Source organism: Microchirus variegatus (assembly GCF_963457635.1).
Source record: "Microchirus variegatus genome assembly, chromosome: 3".
NCBI lineage: Eukaryota > Metazoa > Chordata > Actinopteri > Pleuronectiformes > Soleidae > Microchirus > Microchirus variegatus.
In genome coordinates, this window is record NC_139804.1 from 36,168,224 (window position 1) to 36,192,048 (window position 23,825).

The window sequence follows — 23,825 nt, forward strand, 5'->3', positions numbered from 1 at the left end:
AGAAACGACAGAAACGCAAGTTTATAATAGATTCGCTGCGTGACTGAGGCTGAATCAAACACTGTCGTTTTACAAATAAATTAAAATACATATATATTATTTAGGGCTGTCAAAATTAACGCGTTAACGCAGGATGATTAATTTGTGGAATTAACGCGTTAATAAAGCACGTTCTCACTTTCATCGCGCTACGGGTAGACGTGCAGTTTATGAACAGGCAAGGCGGCGGGCAACTATAGGGGGTCTCCCGACACTCGGAGCCTAAATGCATCAGTGAGCAGCTGCATCCCCGTCTCCCTTAAACAACAATGGTTGATTTGCAATGACATCTCAGTAGGAAACCTCCCTAAAGAGGCCCCACGTCTCCTCATGTTAACCTGTGTGAAGCTGAAGGAAAATGAAGAGGAGTTATCAATCAGGAAGCTAACAGCTAACAGCTAACAGCAGCTAACATTAGCGTCAGAATGCTAGCTGACGCTGACGCTAACTAGTAGAAGCAGTGCTTCAAAGTGCTGATGAGGAATTTCCTGCTGTGGGTTTAGTAAGAAAACTATTTAACTTCCATACGTCATATTTTGTTTATAATGTGAGTTATTTACAGTGCAATGTATATATATTTTTTAAAGTTATTTACAGCATTTTATTTTTTCTATTTATTTATATTGTCTTATAATGTTTTTTTTTTTTTTTACAATGTAATGTTTATTTTTTACTAAGTTTGTATAGGTTTTTACAAGTTATTTACAGTATTTTATTGTTCTTTACATTTATATTTTCACATACTTTATTTATCTCTCCGTTCCTACAACAATATAAAGAGAAAATTTGAATTTTTTTGGCATATTTACGAATGGTAATTAATCGTGATTAATCGTGATTAATCCACAGCTACCCTGTGATTAATCTGATTAAAAATGTAAATCTTTTGACAGCCCTAATAATATTCAATAACTCTGAGGGATGTGACACTAGTGCGCTGGGAACTCTTCACCCGATGATCTAACCCTAACACTTCATTTAAGTGAAACTTTTGATCGTCCACTAAAACACGCCGATTCTCAAGGACCCCAAAAGAGTCAACATAGGTGTCCCTCTAACAGCCTGACCCAAAAAAAGAACGGGCTAACGAAAAGAGGTCCGATTAAAACTTTCAGATGGAGAAATTAAATTATATTTATCTTATTAAAGGTGACATAGAGTGGTCCTGTTGCACATAAATGTTAGTTATGGAGGTCTACTTACATATATTAACTTGTTTTTATGGTCAAAAACCTCCTAGTTGCTGTAAACGAGCCGATAGAAATCCTCTTTTCTGACGCTGTTTTTCTGCTGCGAGATTTCAGAGTGAACTTTCACCCCCAGAAGACAGAGTCTTGTGATTGGCCAGTACTATCCAGCACATCCGTTCTCAGTAGCGCAGCGCCCCCCTCTGGAAAGGTGGATGCACTGCTCCTCATTATCAAAACATTGTTTTAACAGTGTTTAAAAATAGCTTCGTCACGACTCCCCGCCGCAGTCCCTTTGATGACTTTAAACCGGAGTCAGACCCAGAGTCAGAAGACACTGTTGCTCGTGAAACACCTCCACAACGGACGTTATTCTTCTTCTGCGGTTCAATGTACGCAACCGGATGTGCCCGGACTAGTGCCCGGAGCAGGACGATCTGCTGTTCAGGAGAACCGCTGTTTACGTAACTATTACGGGTTTTTTCAGTGATCTCGTTGAGCCCCGAGATTACAATAAAACACAACGTTCTCAGCAGTGACTGAACTGTTTGTTTAGAACCGTCAGGGCTTCATAAACAAGGTAATGACGCAGATACACACTAAAAAAACAGCGATAATAGGAACTTCCGGTCTAGTTCCGCTTTAACGTGCTTGCATATTCTCAAATGGAATTGACAACATATATATTTGATACATACAGACACCATGCGTCCCTCTGACGGCATGAAGGCAGGCCTGTTGCTGAGTCTCAGTTTGGTCTGCAGAGTGTTGAAGCTGATCTCCAGCTGACATTTCTCTTGGACCTAAAAGGCAAAAAAATCAAGATTGTTTAAATTCAGCTAAGAACTCTAACTCTAACTTCTGCCACATTAAAGGAAGTCTCTGAAACCTTTGGTGGTTTGTGGACACAGCGGTAGTCCCTGAAGTCCTCCTGTTTCGCCTGCAAATCTTTGACCGTCTTCTCTTGGGTTCGGTTCTCCAGCCACGGGATGGTGCGGCGGATCCACTCCAGCAGCTGAACGACGAGGAGGAAACCACAAACCAGTCAGGTTAAAAAAAAAAACAAGCAGAGGGTCAAAGTTAATACAAGTGGATCTTGGGAACAAGACGGAAGTGCGATGAACTCACGTCACTGGCCAGCTTCTCGTAGTCCTCCATCATCTGCTCGTTCTCCTGGTTCACCGCCAGCACTTTGCAGATACGATTGGCGGCCGTCTCAGCCTATCAGGCGACAGAGTGATGAGCGCCACTCGCAGTAAAAACATCATCATCATCATCATCATCAGCATCACGGTGCAACGACGCTTAAGTGAGAGCATTCACTGAGGCTTTAAAATCAACCCATAAACTAATGGTTTTTTACTGCTTTCTTATTAGTAACTAGAACCTGAGATCACACACAGGCAGTGAACTGGAATAAACCTGAAAACACACGCGTTATTAAATCGTGTCTCAATCCTGTCAAACATGCTGCAGCTATTGGTGGTTAGTTTAATGTGCCAGAATCAGTGTGTGTGTGTGTGTGTGTGTGTGTGTGTGTTCTTGTACTTGCGGCATACTGAGGACCAGTGAGGGTTTTTTAACCAACAAAGTGAGGTCATTTTTACGGAGTGAGGACATTTTGGCCGTTCCCCACTTTGTTTTCATTGAAATCACTTCCTTAGGCTGTTATAACATGCTATACTCAATTTGTCAAAAAAAACAAAAAAAAACAAAAAAAACATTTTGGACGACATAGTACAGTATGATGTTTTGTCAAAAAAAATGTGTCAAAGATTTTTTCAAATTTTGTACGACGTAGTATTATATGACGGTTTTTTTAAATTTTGGACCAAAAATTACAACAACAACAAAAAAAATCGAAAAAGTTTTCCAGCCCTTTTTGCTCTGGGGCTCCACCTGCAGACATGTTATGGTACTGCAACCAGTAGTTCTTTGTAAATGTCATTCATGAAGTAGATATTTGTAACTGTGTTGATTTATAAAGTAAAGTGGAAATGCTGGTCCTCAGTATGCAGCAAGTACAAGAATGTGTGTGTGTGTGTGTGTGTGTGTGTGTGTGTGTGCGCGCTTTAAAGCTTCATGCGTTTTCCTGTCACAACTCAGGAGTCAAGTCCACACGTCTAGTTACAGGTTCATGGAGCTCTGTGGTCCACGTCTGTCTAGGATATTACACTACTGAACCACTGGAAATGGAAAGAAAACATCATCTCTGACAAGGTTGGATAGATTCTGTACAGTAAACGTCGACTTATTAGTGCTGCATGTGCTGCTTTTGGAGAATATTTAAGTCTAAACTAAGACATTTCATGTATAAATCATGACATAACACACAAAAAAAATGACATTTGGAATAGAAAAATGTTAATAGCTGAAAAGAAACTGGAAAGATGTCAACATGTGTTTCCCCCAAACAGTTTATTTTACATTTCTCACATTTTTATCTTATAATTATGCATTATTTACTGAACCAAATATGGAAAAAATAATCATGTTTAATTGTTTTCCCACTGGATAAATACACTTTACATTGTTTGTTCATGTATTCTGGATTATAAATAAATGTAAATATTAAAGTGTGGGGAAATTAAGTCCAGCCCATACTTTTTTTGTTGTTATTTTAGGGGAAACACAGTTTATGTATAAAAAATTGAAACAGAAGCATCGGAAAGCATTTGAGTCTAATGTCTCACATTGTCCTAGTCCTTAATAATCTAAAAAAAAAACTACTCTTAATGACACTAAACTTCAAACATTCAAACATTTCATAATATCCCTGTGATCTGACACATATTTTTTAACACTACCTGATATTTAATACATTACCCAGAAGGCCGATCTGTCCTGAATAACCCTCTCAAATCATAAAGCCTGTTGGAAACTATCATGTTTATAGTTATAAAAAGGAGATTTTTATTGCGTTAAGAAGTGTTGATGTGAGTCTAAAGGAGTGAGGAGCTCACCTTTTGTGCGCCAGAGAAGGCGTGATAGAAGGAGGACACATAGGTCATTATGGCCTTCTCGTCTGGCCTCAGAGTGCCCACGATGTCTACGCATCACCCAGCGGGGACAGAGAGAGAAGAAGCAGAAACAAGAGAGGGAGAGAAAAAAGAGTGAAGCAAACAAAGTAACCCAAAGCTGCGAGGACCTCGCCTCTCATGGGAACGTGAGCGTCTTTAGATCCACAGATTCGTCTTCCTCCTGCTACACCACCACACTGACGTGGTGGGATATACAAGGAAGGACGAGGGACAGGAGCAGGAGTGTCCTCTAGAGGGCAGCGTAGGGACGACGGAGCCACAACAAGGTCACGGTTGGGACACGAACGCATCAGCTGATGAATTTCTGTCAGTGTGACGTCAAACTACACGTCTCTGTCCTGCAATTTATTAGGATTTGATGATTTAAAAATGACTAATTCTTTACATCTCACAGAAACAATCCAACGTCAACACATCTGCGTTTGTGTCCCAACGAATCCGGTGCGTTTGTTTAACCGCGCCGTCGAGAGAGTGTGCGACGCCATGCTGGACAGGATAGAAGCGGCGCCATGTTAGTAACAGAGGGGGGGGGGGGGGGTGGTGGGGGTCAAAGGTCACGGGGTCAGAGGGTACCTTCTGTGCTCCAGAGAAGGCATGGTAGAAACTGGACACATAAGTCATAATGGCTTTCTCATCTGGACGAGCGGTGTTCACGATGTCTACGAAGGGGGGAAGGTTATGATACACACAGGCAAGATGGAGGACACGTGATTATACGCGACACACACACACATATATATTAAAACATACACTAACACTGAACAGGCTGGAGGAAATAAACACACAAACACACACATATAATAAGCTGCCATAGCTGTTAACAGCCATTCAGGACGATGACAGTCAAATTATAAAAATACACACAAGGACACACAAACGGATGACGTTCAAGCAAGGGTCAAACCACTGTAAACAAATCTGTGTTATTGTTCAGGAACAGTCCACTATACAAGAAGACAGAGGACGTGGACACACATTGAGACGGAGACACATGCTTTACAATCCACAGCATTAAAGGACACGAGGAGTTAGAATCAAAACTCAGGGAGAGGACGGAGACACGTCTGATCCTGACGTCTCGTCCCGATCACGTGACACAGCAACAGGTTCAACAGCTGAGTCCTTAAACACGAGCAGCGTCTACACGCACACGCCAACAACTGACTGATTTAGCTAAATCTGTGTGAACTGGAACGTTTATGCAGTTTAAGTTACTCAAATATATGGGTTTAATTCAATCTCCGGTATCTAAAATAACTTGCGCACGTGTACGAGTCGCAGTCACGTCGTCGCGTGCGTGTAAACGCAGTTTTTTGCAAACATTGTAGTGAATTAATTAAAAGGGCTGAACGATTAACAGTAAAACACAATATACAGCAGAGAAGCAAAGAATAAAGTATGTTCTTCAGACTAAAGGTAAACATTTTGCAGATTTCCCTGTGGGATAAATAAAGGATTATCTTAACTTATCTACTAAAAGCATCTCGTATCAAGATCATCAACTAGGGCTGCAACAACGAATCGATAAAAATCGATTACTAAAAGCGTTGGCAACGAATTTAATTATCGATTCGTTGAGTCGCGCGATTAATACGTCGCTCCGAGGCGCGGAACTGTTTACAGATGCCGACTGTCTCATGCGCGAATAGTCGAGCGTATAAGCGGTGCAGGGAAAGTTTTAGAGTGAGCGACAACTTATATTTTAGACTTTGAAACGTGGCGGAGGCGGAGAAAACCGTTCGGCCGAAATCTTCGAAAATGTGGGAACACTTTACCGTTCGTGAACCTGAAAAGTGTGTTAGCTGCAATCTTTGCAAGAGCGAAATGGCGTGACACGGGAGAACCACGGTGATTAACCAACACCTAAAAAGAAAACACGTCGGAGTCCTCCGTGACAAGGAAGGGAGTAAGGAAGTAAGGACATGTAGCATTAGTCGCTCATGTTTCTCGTTTAGTGGGTTAATTTATTCATTATTCAGCTTTACAAACACGAACAGTTTATTAAACTGACGAAAGCTGGTTAAAGTGTGTTAAAAACGAGTTTAAATACTACTATGATGTAATAATGTAATGAGTAAGTTTCAAGTGTACATTTTCTGTCGTAAGCAGGTGAGATTCAAGTGAGGTAGAACATTATGTCGTCAGACAGGGTCAAAATCAACATGTTAAATATACTTAAATTAGTATAAAAATACATGTGTACTTTAACCTGTGTGTGTATAAATTAATTAATTAATATCATAAAAAATGTGTCTCTTCTGTAAATGTATGTATATCATACCTTTTTTGTGTTATTCTAGTAAGTTTTGATTTTTTTTTTTTAATCATTTAATATTACTTTTTGATAGCTCAGAGACGTTGGAGCAATAACCAGTTGTTTTTTACACTTTAGTCTGCACTGTGAATCTGAAATGTTCCGTTTTTGAATAAAGATGCGGCAATTACAAATGTTTTTTTGTTTTTTTTTAACCGATTCGTCGATTAATCGAAAAAATAATCGACCGATTAATCGATTATTAAAATAATCGTTAGTTGCAACCCTAATCATAACATTTGCCACACTACTTAAAATATAGGTTTTCTTCGTGTTCAGCCCTGTATCCCGTAAATAAAATACAATTCAATTCACAAGCAGCACTTTGAAAAGAAGAAGTCACACGTACCTTCTGCGTCCAACATCTTAGGAATGTCCAGGTGCTTCTCAGCCACCTCGAAGGCGTTGTTCAGGTTAGTCACTGGGTCGTCCTAGGCAACCAATCACAGATGATACAGCAGTATAATCTAAGTTAAACGATTTAATACGATAGTTTCATAAGCAATAACACAAACGTCTCTGTTGCGCGCGCGTACCTTTCTGAGACTGTCGTAATCGATGAGATCGGGTCTGTGTCTGTGGATCAGAGCGTTGAACGCGAGGCCGTCCTTCCAGCTGTGGGTCAGGAAACGGGTGATTTGAGCGTCAGGGCAGAGGACGACAAACACGTGTGACGTCTATCTTCAAGAAGCTCTTGAAAACCAATCCAAATCCAAGAGCATCTTCTGTCCTAGCACTAACCCTAACCCCGTCCCATCTCCTTCTGCACTTGCATCCACCTCAGCACTCATACCCTCCATCGGTCCACTGTTCCTATCGAGTGGATTTCTTTCCAAGAACACTTCCATGTAGCTTACTCCTCTCTTGGATAAAAAAGCGTCTGCTAAATGTTTAAATTAGGGCTGTCAAAATTAACGCAGGATGATTAATTTGTGGAATTAACGTAATTAATACAATCATAACATTAACAGTCACTGTCTAACTAACGGGGACGCAGACAGCAGCTAACGTTAGTGTCTGAATGCTAGCTGACGCTAACGCTAACTAGCAGAAGCAGTGCTTCAAAGTGCTGATGAGGAATTTCCTGCTGTGGGTTTAGTAAGAAAACTATTTAACTTCTATACTTTATATTTTGTTTATAATGCGAGTTATTTACAGTGCAATGTATAGCTTTTTTAAAAAGTTTTCAAAAAGTTATTTACAGTATTTTATTTTTTCTATTTATTTCTATTGTCTTATAATGTGGGTTCTTTACAATGTAATGTTTATTTTTTTACTAAGTTTGTATAGGTTTTTACAAGTTATTTACAGTATTTTATTGTTCTTTACATTTATATTTTCACATACTTAATTTATCTCTCCGTTCCTACAACAATATAAAGAGAAATTGTGTTTTTTTCTGGCATATTTACGAATGGTAATTAATCGTGATTAATCGTGATTAATCCACAGCTACCCTGTGATTAATCTGATTAAAAATTGTAATCTTTTGACAGCCCTAGTTTAAATGTATATAAACTGACAATTTCATATTTTTAGGCCTCGACTAAAAAGTTGAAGCCTTTTCCTACTCTGACGAGCAAGGAAACATGTTCGGGTTCCTCCAGCAGGGGGCGACATTTACGTAGAATTACACTGGTCAGCACCAAATGTATTGTATATTATATTACTTATATTGTCTAAGTTTTTTTTTTATAGCTGATTTCAGATCATTTTGATGTGCTGAATACAAAAATCACATTGGTTTTGCTCAATCAGGTCAACTTTCTGAACAAAGCTACATATTTGTATTTATTTATGTATTTAACGTTTTTGTTTACATGTACAGGTATTTTCACGTCATATGATGCAAAGTTCTTTTTGCATGATTTTGCATGTGCCAACTTATGACTAATTGTTTGTTTTTTTTACTATTAAGTGAATGAAATACCTTCGACTAGATCTTGCAAAAATAAGCCTGACGTATTCCGTTACATTGCGGTGAATACACCATTGTTCCCAACAGGGATCTAGTCACAAGTTTCACAAAGCGTGCTTACCAATGCTTATTATGGTATTAAATGTGGTACAATGTCACAAAAATGGAATCAATTTAGTCAGAAGATTGGATTTTTCTAAATCAAATTAGCGTAAAAACCCTCATTTTTGGATTCAGCGGTGCAAAAATGGTCCTAAATCAGTTGAAAAGACAGACAACTTACACTTTCTTTTTTGGAACCCAGTGTTATGGTCAGTTATGTCAGGAATGACATGATAAAATGGTGTTCTGTGTGTTTAACAGACAGAATTATTGCTCATATATTGAACCTCCATTGTCTTACAAGTTCCCCGTAAAGCACAGTTCACCATTTATCACCATTTATCAGGGATTCGTCGGACACTTTAATTGTCAGGAGATTTTAAAGCTCCAACATTTTAAGTGAAAGTCACCAGCTTTCATATAGGGCTGCATTATTTGTCCATTTCTTGGTTTTAATGTTTTCAATAATGAAATTAAGACTTCTCGGCGCCTGAAACATGAATATTTTTTCGGTTTTCTTTGCTCCATATGACAAAGAAATGTCTGAAAATCATCATTTCAAAGCACCGGCGACAACTTATGATCAGTAAAAGTCGATTGTGTGTGTTACCTAATGTGGAAGTTCTGCACATTGACATTCTTGTAGGGAGCGGTCTTCCTCTGACACCACAGCAGAAGACCTTCCTTTGCAGACGTTTCTGCAGACAGAAGAGAAGGAGAGAGGGAGAGAGAGAGGAGGTGAATCAGGTGCAATTTGTTTTTTATTTCCAGCTCAAAATACTGCAGCGTCAGTTTCGACTGTGCTAAATATAAACCGCTCCTCGGTGAACTGCAGAGAGCACGGATGTTTTTGTTTTTACGACGTAAAAAAAAAGAAAGCAGCAGTTACTGGTGGGGAAACAAAATCTGACTCTGACGGTTCCTGATGGTGACTCAATCTCTGCTGAGTTAATGCAACACTGACAGCTTTAATTAGTCATCACAGTTCTAACAGAACACTGACTTTATCAGTGCAAGAACTAAAACACCGGGTGATTAACGGCTTGGCTCTTGGTTTATTTGCCGTTCTGTTTTTTTTTTTTACCTCAAATCCAAATTCGGGTCACGTCTTTGGACGAAGAAGAAAAACGTTTTCAAGTGGAGAAAAATGTACAGGTACATTCCACAAACCTGACCGTTATTGCATAGTCGTGTCTTGTAAATCTGTCACATGGTGACGTGTCACTGCCTCAGTGCTGTTATTGTTAATGTATCGCAACTATTATTGAATGTACATGACGCGGCAGCCCATGATCTAAATCTACATCAAATGTCCTAAACTAAATCATGACTACAACTCAATTATGTTTAGAGGGAAAATTCAGCTTAGCAAGGAAGAAATGGGAATGATTTAAAGGTCCCCTATTGTACAAAATCAACTTTTTAATCTTTAAGTACTTATATTTGGGACTCAGTGGGCCATACCAGTCCCCAAAATGTGAAGAAACAAGACTCAGTCATGTTTTAGTGGTTCCACTTTGTGTAAGTATAGGCGATAAAACATGCAATGTTTACACCTCCAGACCAAGTGACGACAGTGCGGACATTTCACCGTGTTCACAAGCTTCACAAGCCCTTTGTTGTTGATCGTGTGTGTAAATTCCTATGCTGGAGGGACACCTTGAACGCACCAGTTACGTGCCTGCGGTTATCGAGTGGCGTGTGTGGATCGGTGATATGAGGAGCACGCGTTTGAAAGCACTGCAGAAAGATGTAGATGTTGTCCTACATTTCTTCTCAACCAAAGGCTGCCTTTCTGTCGTGTTTCCACGTTCTCTCCTCGTGTTGTTGATCCACACACCAGTTGGAGCCGCAGTTACACTGGTGCGTTCAGGGTCTTTTTCTAGCATGGGAATTTACATACACGTCGCGCTGCGTATTAATCGTTTTTCTTCGATTTTTTTATGATCGCGAGAAGCCAACATTGTGGTCACTCTATGCATTACGGTGAAACGCAGTAACAACGGGTAAACGGACATTACTATGGGGTATATGGAGCGGGGGTTGTGACAACGCTGCATGACAATAGATGATAAGTGGCGACAGTTAGATCGACACTCCCCTGGAAGCAGTGGATGTGTGTTTACCTGGGTCTCATTCACATGTAAATGATCAGGCACAAAACCGAGCGTTTTGAAAAAGGCTGTTTTGGCAGAGTTATTGAACTGCTATTGTGCTTCATCCTTATGATATTTTGACTAAAGCATGACACAGACATGTTCATTAGGGCACCAGGACCTAGTTTAACTTGGGTTAATAGGGTATAATATGGGACCTTTAATTAATATTTTCATATTTCATGGACTATAGGGGCACTGAACCCAAATTGCTCCTTGCAGACAGGACCAGTGGCATGAGAATGATGCTGCCCATCAGCCTATACCTGCCGAACACAGAATACCAGGTCCTTTGTGTATAGTGTATTGTATATTGTGTACTGTGTCTAGCCTGAACTGACACCTTCCTACAACATCCGCAGGGAGTCGGCTCCCCGATACCCACAGTAGACAAAGAGGTGCGAAAACACCGCCTGGAATGGCAGACTCTTTGTCTATTGGAGGAATGCAAAAAGTTGCTCAGGTATAAATGTGGAGGTGCTCACGACGCTCTGGGTCTTTTTTCTCCAGCTACGATCGCTTCTGTGAAGACTGACCTTTTCCTTGCAACGAAAATAAAAACTTGTCGGCCAACAGAAGTTCTCCATTTCATTCTTCACCGACCGTGTCGTGACCAGTAGTCCACATGGAGACCGAAACCTGGTCCTAAAGAGGGCAAAACCTCAGCTCTGTGGAAAGTTTAAAGCTAAGATTCAAGGGTTAGGCATTAACTGGTAATGGTTAAGGATGACACTTTGTTTAGGTTGTCGAAATATTCCTGAAAAGAACGGCAGCTCAAAACTGTGTGTGTGTGTGTGTGTGTGTGTGTGTGTGTGTGTGTGTGTGTGTGTGTGTGTGTGTGTGTGTGTGTGTTCTTGTATGGGTATCTTTGTGAGCGCCAAAAAACTTGTATACCTAAAGGAGTGAGGACATTTTGGGAAAGTGAGGACATTTTGGCTGGTTCTCACTTTCTGGCACCTCTAAAAAAAATTATTTTTCAGGGTCAAGGCCTGGTTTTAGGTTTAGGGTTCGGGTAAAGGTCAGGGTTAGGCACTTAGTTGTGATGGTTAAGGTTAGGGTAAGGGTCAATGAACGTCGTCCTCACTATGAATGCTATACAAGCCCGAGTGTGTGTGTGTGTGTGTGTGTTTGTGAGAGAGAAAGAGCCGAGTTACTTCCACTCTAATTCCCACAGTGCTAATCTTTACTATGCGAGTAAGCGCCAGAAAAACAGTCAAAATCAGCCCATTAATCCCGTAAACGTGGCCGACATTCACACCGCCACTGTGCCCTTCAGCAAGGCACCGCACACTGCCGAGCCTCTGCTGGGTCTTTTAGCTTTACCTTCTACAGAGATGTCCTGGATGGCGAAGCGGAGGATGATGGTCCAGATCATTCCCAGCGTCATCTTCACGTTCCCGTCCACGATTTCTGCACAGCACACGAAAACAAAACTTTCACGTTCACGACTCTGGAGTGAAAACACCATCGTGTCCATCAGTGCGTGTTTGTGCAGTCTTACATCTGCTGCTCTGGTTTAATAACGCCAACACACCCACACAGGCGCACGTAGTGTTATACAGCAACTACGTCTCCAGGATTTTCAGGGTAAGTGTGATGATAATTACGTCTCTCGCTAAATACATTTAATTTTTGGCAGAAATAAACTGGCGTATGCAAGACGAGCCTACATATTTAATCCTGACACCTGAAATATCATTATGTCCTGTTAGGATAGAGATATTAGGCAAGTGAGTGAACACACTAGAGCTTCAGCTAACGATTATTTACATAGTCGATTAATCTGTCAATCGTTTGGTCCATTAAATGTCGGAAAATGTTTCAAATTGTGTCAAACTTGGAAATGACGATGTTCTGGAATGTCTCGTTTTTGTCCACGAACCAAAATGATTTGGTTTTAATTATTCCTTTGTTATGAAAATATTCACATTTAAGAAGCTAAAACAATCAGAAATCTTGTTTTAATCATGAAAAAAGCTTCAAACCGATTAATCAATTATCAAAATAGTTGACCATTAATTTAGTAATCAATTAATGGTTTCAGCTCCAGAACACACACTCGCACACTGACAAACACAACAGGACAGTAGAGCTGAAACAATTCATGGATTTTTAATCGACTACCAAATTAATCGTCAACTTTTTTGATTAACGATTAATCGGTCTGAAGCTTTTTTCATGATTTAAACAAGATTTATGATCGTTTTAGCTCCTTAAATGTGAATATTTTCTTCATTTCTTTGCTCCACATAAAGTAATCATTAAAACTGAATCATTTTGGTTTGTGGATAAAAGAAGACATTCAAGTACATCGTAATTTCCAGGTTTGACAAACACTGATCAACGTTTTTTGACATTTTATGACATTTTCTGGATTCGATTCATCGATTATAAACGATTATGAAGATAATGGTTAGTTGCAGCTCTGCAGGACACTCAGTCATGTGCAGTGATATATAAGTGTGCAGGTATGTAGACTGGGTCAGATTCCACTCATAGCTCAAACATACCTATAGTATGGGTGCTTTCATACTTTCACCTGCTCCGTCTTCTTCCAGTAGATCACTTACACTCACTCAGTCATCTGTCACTTTCATTCCATCCAGGTATTTCTGTTATTTTTTTGTAAATGTCATTTTTCATTTCCCGTTATTACAGTAAAGTCCTTTTAAAGGTCCCCTATTGTGCAAAATCAACTTTTTAATCTTTTAGTACTTATATTTGGGACTCAGTGGGCCATACCAGTCCCCCAAATGTGAAAAAACAAGACTCACTCATGTTTTAGTGGTTCCATTTTGTGTAAGTATAGGCAATAAAACATGCGATGTTGTCCCTGTGAAATACGAAACTGCAGGCGAGGGAGGAAGAGTGGCTGCACAGCGGAGCACAGTGTTTTACACAAACTTCCTGCCTCAGAAGATTTTTGTGTCCACTGGATATATTTTATTTATGAAAAAAATGTTGTTGTTGATCGTGTATGTAAATTCCTATGCTGGAGGGACACCTTGAACGCACCAGTTACGTGCCTGCAGTTAGCGAGTGACGTGTGTGGATCAGTGATATGAGGAGCACGCGTTTGAAAGCACTGCAGAAAGATGTAGATGTTGTCTTACATTTCTTCTCAACCAAAGGCTGCCTTTCTGTCGTGTTTCCACGTTCTCTCCTCGTGTTGTTGATCCACACACCAGTTGGAGCCGCAGTTACACTGGTGCGTTCAGGGTCTTTTTCTAGCATGGGAATTTATATACACGCCACGCCGCGCATTAATCGTTTTACTTCAATTTTTTTATGATCGCGAGAGGCCAAAATTGTGGTCACTCTATGCATAAACGGACATTACTATGGGGTATATGGAGCGGGGGTTGTGACGACGGTGTATGACAATAGGTGATAAGTGTAGACAGTTAGATCAACACTCCCCTGGAAGCAGTGGATGTGTGTTTACCTGGGTCTCATTCACATGTAAATGATCAGACACAAAACCGAGCGTTCTGAAAAAGGCTGTTTTGGCAGAGTTATTGAACTGCTATTGTGCTTCATCCTTATGATATTTTGACTAAAGCATGACACAGACATGTTCATTAGGGCACCAGGACCTAGTTTAACTTGGGTTAATAGGGTATAATATGGGACCTTTAAGATCAAACGGAGGCCTGGGAATGTGCCGACCTCATGTGTCCAGCAGATGACCTTCAGCCCGACTATAGAAGGCCAGAAAAATTGTTTGTGTGTGCGCGCATTGTTTTGAGTTCAATGGCGAGTCTGAGCTGCTCAATGCAGCAGGAATTTCACGTTTGTCCTGATAAAGAAGGTCAAAGGTCGTGTTCCTCCAGCTATTTCAGAGATTCTCTCAGTTAGACGTGTAATTATTTACTAGAGGTGAACAGACGTGAGTCTTTCTAAGTCGGGATATCGTCATTCGATGAATTTGCTGAACTTGAATCAACATTTATTTATCACACTTGTGGTCAGTCTCACCCACCTACACTGTCTGCACTGCAGCGGTCTTATATATTTTACATAAAATTTTAAAAAATATCACTTGAAGTATATCATTCATCAGTTTGCCCGACTGATTAACATCAGGGACAAACAGGTTAGTTAAGAGCTACCTTTCAAAAGTTTGGGGTCACTTAGAAATGTCCTTATTTTTGAAGGAAAAGCACTTTTTTTCAATGAATATAACATTAAATGAATCAGAAATACACTCTATTTAATGTGGTAAACTATGGAAGTAAATCTGTGCCATCTGAGTTTGAAAATCGAATTTCTAACACTGAATTTTTTTTGCATCGAAATTAGACTTTGAATTTTAAAAACCATCAAATTTAAAGCACATTTTTTTTTTGCCATTGATTTTTTTTCAACGTTGAAATAAATTCAGTGTAAAAAAATTCAATATCTCAAAAAATTCAGTTAAAAAAATTCACTTGCAAAAATTCAGTCGCAAAAATTTTTTTGAGACTGAATTTTTGCAAGTGAATTTTTTGAGACATCGAATTTTTTGCAACTGAATTTTTTTGAGACATTGATTTTTTTTACACTGAATTTATTTCAACGTTGAAAAAAAATCAATGGCAAAAAAAAAAACAGCGCTTGAAATTTGATGGTTTTTAAAATTCAAAGTCTAATTTCGATGCAAAAAAATTCAGTGTTAGAAATTGGAGTTCAAACTCAGATGGCACAGATTTACTTCCATAGTAAACGACTATTCTAGCTGCAAACGTCTGTTTTTTAATGGAATATGTACATAGGTGTATAGAGGCTCATTTCCAGTGTTCTAATGGTACATTGTGTTTGCTAATCGCGTTAGAAGGCTGTTGGAAAACCCTTGAACACCCTTGTGCAATGATGTTAGCACGGCTGAAAACAGTTTAGCTGGTTCTTTGACGAAGGCAATCTCATCTCTATTGATGAATAAAAGTGTGAGTTTTAATGGAAAACACAAACATTTGTATAGGTGACTTTTGAATGGTACTGTAGTTCACATCAGAGTGATTTTCTGTCGATTATTAAATTAGGTTTCTTGGTTCAATGGTCCAGTGTCGATCTGGTGTCTCTAAAGTCGTCCAAGTTGCATAGTGTTGCTTTAACTGGATGCATTAGGTGCAGCGTGTGTGCGTCAAGTCAACGCTCCGTGTTAGGCGAGTGTGTGCGTTTATGCGTGAGCGCATGCTTACCCTCTGCTCCAATAGACACCAGTTTTACTCCCTTGCTGGCGATGAAGTTCAGGGCTTTGTTTACGTTGTTGATTTTGTGGACCCTCATTTTGCCTCGCTCAGGTTTGGGTAACCGCTCGCCTGCACACACACAGGAATAGAGAGTGAACGCAAGTTTGTGAACTCCATGCTCAACAGAAAGACACTTTAACCGTCAGAGAACGGTTCAGAAACACAGCCGTGACATTAGCGTCGTTCAAAAACACTCGAGTGAATCTAAAAAAAAAAAATTTTAAAAAAGGATCCACATCAAAGCCCGAGCTTCAATATGAGAGGACAGTAGTTGCGATGATCTTGTGTGCCAACAGGAGCAGCTTCCCCCCAAAAAAACATCCTTAAGGGGTGAAACAGAGACACAGATGACAGATGTGAAGCAGGGTGTTCCCTAAAAACGCCTGTGGAACCAGTGAGCGACCACACCCTGAGGGTGAGGACGGCGAGGACGTGCGTCTTTATAACATCTGACGATATTTTTCCAGTCTTGATTGACAGCTCAGATGCAGCTTTGAAAATGAGGCCACTGCTCTTTGACTAATGAGTACGTGTGTGCGTGCGTGCGTGTGTGTTGTGGACAGTTTTTCCACATGTGGACTCTATATGAATCATTCCTAATCATTAATAATCAGATATCATCGCATCTGTTTCAATTTATCAAAAACACATCTTCTGGTGGCTCTGGAGATCGTACACATGTGTTACCTGAGATGACCTCGAGCAGCAACATGAGTTTGAGTCCGTCCCTGAAGTCCTCCTCGATGTTATCGATCTGCGTGCCGGACTTCCGTAGGTGGGAGTTGCACCACGCCGTGAACGTCTGCGCGAGAAACACAAAAAACGTGACGTGATTATTCTCGGCCCAGTGCCCTTTTTTTTTTTTTGTAGTTGTTAAAATAATAAACCGCTTTGAATCAAAGAAAAATGAAATTGAATGGGCAGGAAGGGAGGCCACAGAGTCGCTTTGATAAGACGGGAAGCAGCAGAAGAAAAGCACGAAAAAACTACTGAGAGAGTACAAGTTTATCTCCGTCACAAAGACGACTTCTTCTTCTCTGAAGCGACTCGAGGAAAACAACTTTCAATTTACCACCATGTGCTCCTTTACATTTTTAGTATAAAACCCACAAACAGAGTAAATAAATAGATTCGGCCTTTGTTGTATTTTTTCGGGCTCAGTCCCTCACGAAAAGAGAAAGAAAACACACAGCGTGTAACATCAGAAACTACCAGTGCGGAACCCACAGCGACATAAAGAGCCACAGGTTATAAAACGCTGCCATTAATCCCCAAAAAACCAAACACAGAGATCCCTCTGCCATCTAAAAACCTAACTGACAAACATCTGTGACACATGTAATTAAACATCAGAACGGTGCACCAAATCACAAACACACAACATCTGGGGAAAAGACACACACACACACACACCAGCACAACATCACACACATCAATAGCGGGGGTTGGAATCTGTGTTTTTGTGCTTCTGGTTAGCCCACATTCTTCACAAATGTGTTTTGAATCATTTTATTTTGAAGGAGTTTGTGGAACCAAGGTAAGGAACGGGACTGCGGAGAGGCGGGTGTGTGTGTGTGTGTGTGTTCTTGTACTTGTGGCATACTGAGGACCAGTGAGGGTTTTTAACCAACAAAGTGAGGTCATTTTTATGAAGTGAGGACATTTTGGCCGGTCCTCACTTTGTTTTCACTGAAATCAATTCCTTAGATCATAAACATGCTATAGTCTGTTTTTAACTAAGGTCCAATGAGTCTCTATGGTACGATATTTATTGCGATATTTTGAGAGTCTCTATGGTAAGATATTTATTGCGATATTTTGAGAGTCTCTATGGTACAATGTTTATTGTGATAGTTTGAGAGTCTATGATGTGATATTTATAACGATATTTTGAGAATCTCTATGGTACGATGTTTATTGCGATAATTTGACAGTCTCTATGGTACGATGTTTATTGTGATAGTTTGAGAGTCTATGATGTGATATTTATAACGATATTTTGAGAATCTCTATGGTACGATGTTTATTGCGATAATTTGACAGTCTCTATGGTACGATGTTTATTGCGATATTTTGAGAGTCTCTGTGGTACGATGTTTATTGCGATATTTTGAGAGTCTCTATGGTACGATGTTTATTGCGACAGTTTGAGAGTCTCTATGGTACGATGTTTATTGCGATATTTTGAGAGTCTCTATGGTACGATATTTATTGCCATATTTTGAGAGTCTCTATGGTACGATGTTTATTGCGATAGTTTGAGAGTCTCAACAGTACAATGTTTATTGCGAATTTTTGGAAAATCTCAATAGTACGATGTTTATTGCGGTAGTTTGAGAGTCTCAATAGTACGATGTTTATTGCGATATTTTGAGAATCTCAATAGTACGATTTTTATTGCAATATTTTGAGAGACTCAATAGTACGATGTTTATTGCTGTAGTTTGAGAGTCTCTATGGTACGATATTTATTGCTATATTTTGAGAGTCTCTATGGTACGATGTTTATTGCTATATTTTGAGAGTCTCTATGGTACGATATTTATTGCTATATTTTGAGAGTCTCTATGGTACGATGTTTATTGCGATATTTTGACAGTCTCTATGGTACGCTGTTTATTACAATATTTTGAGAGTCTCTATGGTACGATGTCTATTGCGATATTTTGAGAGTCTCTGTGGTACGATGTTTATTGCGATATTTTTAGAGTCTCTATGGTACGATGTTTATTGCGATATTTTGAGAGTCTCTATGGTACGATGTTTATTGCGATATTTTGAGAGTCTCTATGGTACGATGTTTATTGCGACAGTTTGAGAGTCTCTATGGTACGATGTTTATTGCGATATTTTGAGAGTATCTGGTACGATGTTTATTGCGATAGTTTGAGAGTCTCTATGGTACGATGTTTATTGCGACAGTTTGAGAGTCTCTATGGTACGATGTTTATTGCGATATTTTGAGAGTCTCTATGGTACGATATTTATTGCAATATTTTGAGATTCTCTAGTACGATGTTTATTGCGATATTTTGAGAGTCTCAATAGTACGATGTTTATTACGATATTTTGAGAGTCTCTATGGTACGATGTTTATTGCGATAAGGTCCCAGTAGTTCTTTATAGATGTCATTCATGAAGTAGATATTTGTAATTGTGTTGATTTATAAAGTGGAAATGCTGGTCCTCAGTATGCGGCAAGTACAAGAATGTGTGTGTGTGTGTCTGTGTGCGTGAGTTTTCCACCAGCTTTGTCACGCCACCCTGCACAGACTTCAGCTATGGAACCATCATCCATCAATGTAGTAAACACAGTCGAGAGGCATTGTGCTTCTGACCCATTACATCGTTTCAGTAAAATCTCTCCAAATGTCAAGAGCAAGAAAATACATGTTAAATATGGGAGTGAAGTTTGTTTTCCAGTTCTCCTTAAAAAAGGTCTCATGTCATTCACGCAAAGTGAAATAAATGCAGCAGAATCTGCAGAAGTGAAGGAGGGGAAGAGGACAGAGGATGTGACGGAAGACAAAGTGGGATTTATTCTTCCAGCTGGAAAACACAACTTTAAAGATCACAGTGACTTGTACACCGTACACACAAGAGCAGGTACAATTACAGCATTAATATTACGGCTGAATATCTCATCGTTTTCAAATCGTTTTCGCAATTTTAACGCAAAAAAACTAATGCTTTCGATTGTTCTATGCAGTTAAAAAAGTAACACGTGTGGGAACAATAGTGTTTCTCATCCTTATATTAGAGGAGTATAAATCTATAATGTATAATTTAATCTTGTTTTAAATCTAGGAACACAGTTAATATTTTACTGACGCTCAGCTTCAAATCAAAATCACACTTGTAATCCATGCCATAAAAAAACATTTTTAATCAAATTGTTCAGTCCTAATTCATATTTGGACATTTTTCAATATCCAGGCCAAACTGTAACTGTACTATTTGTTCTGTTTCTCACGTGTCCTGGTTATTCTTTTCTGTTGTCTATATGCATGTACTCCTTTTCTTTTGTTTTAATCCTAAAGTGTCTTTGGGAGTTTTAAACATGCTGTATAAATAAAATGTATTATTATTATTATTAGTATTACTAAAACAAAACGAGGCAAAAAAAAAGGCAGATTCCATCAACCTCTGTCAGTGATCAAGTACAAATAATTATTATTATTTGTTTTGTGTACATGCATATACACATATTGTGTAGATATATGATATTTTAAAGTGGGGGCAGGCCCAAAAAAAGCATTATGCTTCTGCCTGCTCCTTCTCAAATGCATAGATTATGTTTATTTTCTTTCTTTCTTTTTTTTTATTGACACAATTGATTAATCTCCTTTATTTTGTGTTTTCGGATTATTCTTATTTATTTATTTTATCTGTCACAGTATGTCGAGCGTTTGAGATATAAATTAAAAATCAAATCAAATCAATCAGTCACGTTCCTTTGTAAAAATATATCACAGTATTCTGAAACTTCACTACTTTTGGTAATCGATTAATCTGTCGATTATTTTCTCGATGAATCGTTTAGTCATAAAATGTCATAAAATGATAAAAAAAATGTTGATCAGTGTTTGTCAAAGCTGGAAATGACGATGTTCTCGAATGTCTTGTTTTGTTCACAAACCAAAATGATTCACTTTTAATGATTTCTTTGTTACGTGGAGCAAAGAAACCAAGAAAATATGCACTTTTAAGAAGCTAAAACAATCATAAATCTTGTTTCGATCATGAAAAAAAGCTTCAAACCGATTATCGATTATCAAAATAGTTGCCGATTAATTTAGTAATCGATTAATAATCGATTCATCGATTAATCGTTTCAGCTCTAACTTCAAATAAATACAATAGTGTGCTTGTTATTTTGTCGTGTGTCACATCAGCCAGTAAACTGAGACTCACATTAGCCACACAACTGCTTCCTCTCTGTACTTTGTCCTAACTGGACACAGAAATGCCTCGGGAGGAAAATCAGTGATAGTTCAAGAAGGGACGGACCAATCACAGTCACCCGTGCACCTCCTCTTTCCCTCCCTCCCTCCCTCTCTTCTGCACAGTCAGTGTTGGAAAACATTATGGCTGGTTGCTGCTCACTCACTCCCTGCACCCTCTCTCCTAACCGTCCCACCGCAGCCACCGGCACAAAGCTCCCATTGAAGCGAGGTGGATAATAGCAGCCTTCACTCTGCCCCCAAACCGTGCTCTCCCTCACTCAGTGACCCCCCCCCGTCCCTAGGCCAATAACAACCCCCCAACTCACACATTTACACACAATTACAGAGTCTCTGACACTGGACCAGGACAGGAGGAGGAGGAGGGTGGGGGGGGGGGGGGGGTGATATATTTAAACAAACAGATATACAGACAAAGTTAGGGGGCAGTGCAAAGACAACCCCCCCCCCCCCCTCCCTCACAGAGGTCAGGACAATGCAGCAGGAAGTGGGCCTGCAATGACAGGAAGTTCCAGCTAAAGGCCACATTATACTTCTCCGACTGCGTAATGCGTTATCCGTCTGCGTCACCACGGAGACGCCTCGAGCCGTTATACTTCTGCGTCGTGGTGACGGACACGCGCTGCAATTTCCCGCCCGATCAGTAGGGGTCGCTGCGCAAGGTTGTTGTGCTTTTGGCTACAGTGAGCAATGGCGTCCGAGAGAGAAAGCGAGAGAAAGACTGTTGTTGTTGAAACAGTGGCCGTTTCTCACTTTTCTGTGTGACGGAACGCAGTTTTAAGATAATTTGAGGCGAGAAATTGGCCATTTAGAGTCTAAACATGTGCTGTGTGTGTTAAGATATGACGTATTTATAGTTCGGCAGCGACGTTGTCGGCGGGGATCAGCTCCGCCTCTGTGGACGCTCGGTGTCCTGAGGACCAATCGTAGCTCTTGCCGTCTCCGTTGTCCCTTGACGGAGTGACGGACACTTAAAAAATATTTCGTGCAGTCGGAGACGATGCAGAGGCTCTTCGACAGGCTCTACGTCGACGCAGAGGACTCTGCGTAACCTACGCAGAGCACTTAAACTATAGACTATAAATTGGGCTTAAAGGGGAAATAAGTAGTTTATAGTGCCATCTAGAGGAGAGGCTGAAATTTACAACAAAGACCTGCTGCTCTGCTCACCCCCTCCCTTCCCTGAGCGCTACGGTGTCCTCAGCCGGTCAAATGTCGTCCTCGTCGTCTTTCTCCGTGTCAGCAGATGAGGTTCGTGAGGCGAGGGAGAGGGCGGAGCTACCGCGGCCGTAGCAGACGAAGCGGAGAGAGTGGAGGCGGGACTTCCGCTACAAGTAAAGCGACGCTTGATTTGTTCTCTCGCGTTTGTCCTTACAGGCTCCGGTAGAAACATGTCGTCTCTCTGCTAACAGTGGCTATGCAACCGCGGCCCGCGACCATGTTATTTGACATGACTTTTTGAAACACTACGAAAATGAAACAAAAACTATTATACAGCGACTAGACAATGCAGGAGCACATAATATGTTTAAAAAAGTGGATTTTGGGTTATATAAACCCATAAATACTACACATTGTACCTTTAAGTTTCTCTCTTCCAGAGTGAAGATGTATTCATCACCGTCACCGACTCAAACACTGATTGATTTTAGACTTTAGGTCTCTACTCTGTGTCCAACAATGCATTTAAAGTATTGGTTACTTATTAAAAAGTGACAGCTTACAGTTAAAAAACATAAACACTACCAAATACCAGATTATAGCGGAGAATAAAGTCACTGTAGTCTGTAGTTCCTCGGCAGGTCGAAACATGTAGTTCACAAAATGTATAGTACACAACAATTAAAGCGCATTGTAGATGTATTCTTGAAATTCTATTCTTCTATTTCTTCAGTTGAATCATGTCTTACAAACGATAAAAACAACAAGAAAATGTGATAATAAATATTACTTTGGACCATGAACATGAAGACCATGTTTAAAATGTGAATAAACCTTAAAGAAATTAAAAGAAGCTGAGAGAGATAAATAAATCATTTCACCTGTTAACTGTGACTGTGCCTTTTTATCAGACACGTTAGCATAATCTATTATACTTTAAATGTGATTCTGATTAGCAGAAGAAAACATGAACAACAGAACATGAACTGTATCAAAGAGCAGCTATGAACACACGCACAATTCTTTTGAGTGGCCACATGGCACACTTGAAACACACACATTTCTGAGTGTTCCTAAGTCTATGAGGAGGACCACTGCTGAAACTTTGACAGATCATCCACTGGGGGCAAAGGAGCTCATCCTGACATTTTCCTTGATGGGACCGGGCATTTTGTCCCTGCAGGGAAAAGTGTCCCCACAAGAAAGGTAGTTTGCCAAGGGGGGTGGTCCACACAAGCATAGCCAGGCAAGAGCGCACACACACACACTGACACAGGGAGTGGTGACAGCGACAGGCCAAGACTTGCAGGGAGTCAGAGAGTGAGTGTTCTGTATGAGTTAAACCAACATGTATCCAGTTCCAAACTATGTCTCTTTATCATAATTACTTGACTATATCGTGAAAAAAAAAAAACATGATGTGAAATGCAAATTTAAACACTTGGCCCTGTTCAAACCTGGTCTCCACATCCATCCTGAAGTGGAATGCTGTTAAGCCCAATTTATACTCCTGCGTAAAGTGCTCTACGTAGGTTACGCAGAGTCCTCTGTGTCGACGCAGAACCTGTCGAAGAGCCTCTGCGTCGTCTCCGGCTGCACGGGATATTTTTTAAGTGTCCGTCACTCCGTTAAAGGACAACGGAGACGGTAAGAGCTGCGATTGGTCCTCAGGACAGGCCGAGATAACGCTGCTCTGTGCCGGCTCACAGTGA

General features: G+C 40.1%; 1 protein-coding gene across 2 annotated transcripts in view; it reads right to left on the bottom strand.

The window, feature by feature from the left end:
* The window catches only part of LOC310924897 (alpha-actinin-4-like), an 80,134-nt gene that overhangs the window by 14,277 nt on the left and 42,032 nt on the right, over positions 1-23,825 (bottom strand). The window contains exons 2-11 of one of the 2 annotated variants that reach the window (XM_083886746.1): positions 16,676-16,790; positions 15,938-16,057; positions 12,081-12,167; positions 9,212-9,299; positions 7,118-7,196; positions 6,931-7,012; positions 4,190-4,275; positions 2,355-2,447; positions 2,116-2,241; positions 1,925-2,029 (exon numbers count right to left, since the gene is read on the bottom strand). In XM_083886746.1, coding sequence (XP_083742872.1) covers positions 1,925-2,029; positions 2,116-2,241; positions 2,355-2,447; positions 4,190-4,275; positions 6,931-7,012; positions 7,118-7,196; positions 9,212-9,299; positions 12,081-12,167; positions 15,938-16,057; positions 16,676-16,790 — 981 coding nt within the window. Of the gene's footprint in view, positions 1-1,924; positions 2,030-2,115; positions 2,242-2,354; positions 2,448-4,189; positions 4,276-4,840; positions 4,927-6,930; positions 7,013-7,117; positions 7,197-9,211; positions 9,300-12,080; positions 12,168-15,937; positions 16,058-16,675; positions 16,791-23,825 lie in introns of both variants that reach the window. The other variant, XM_083886747.1, reaches the window with a different exon arrangement.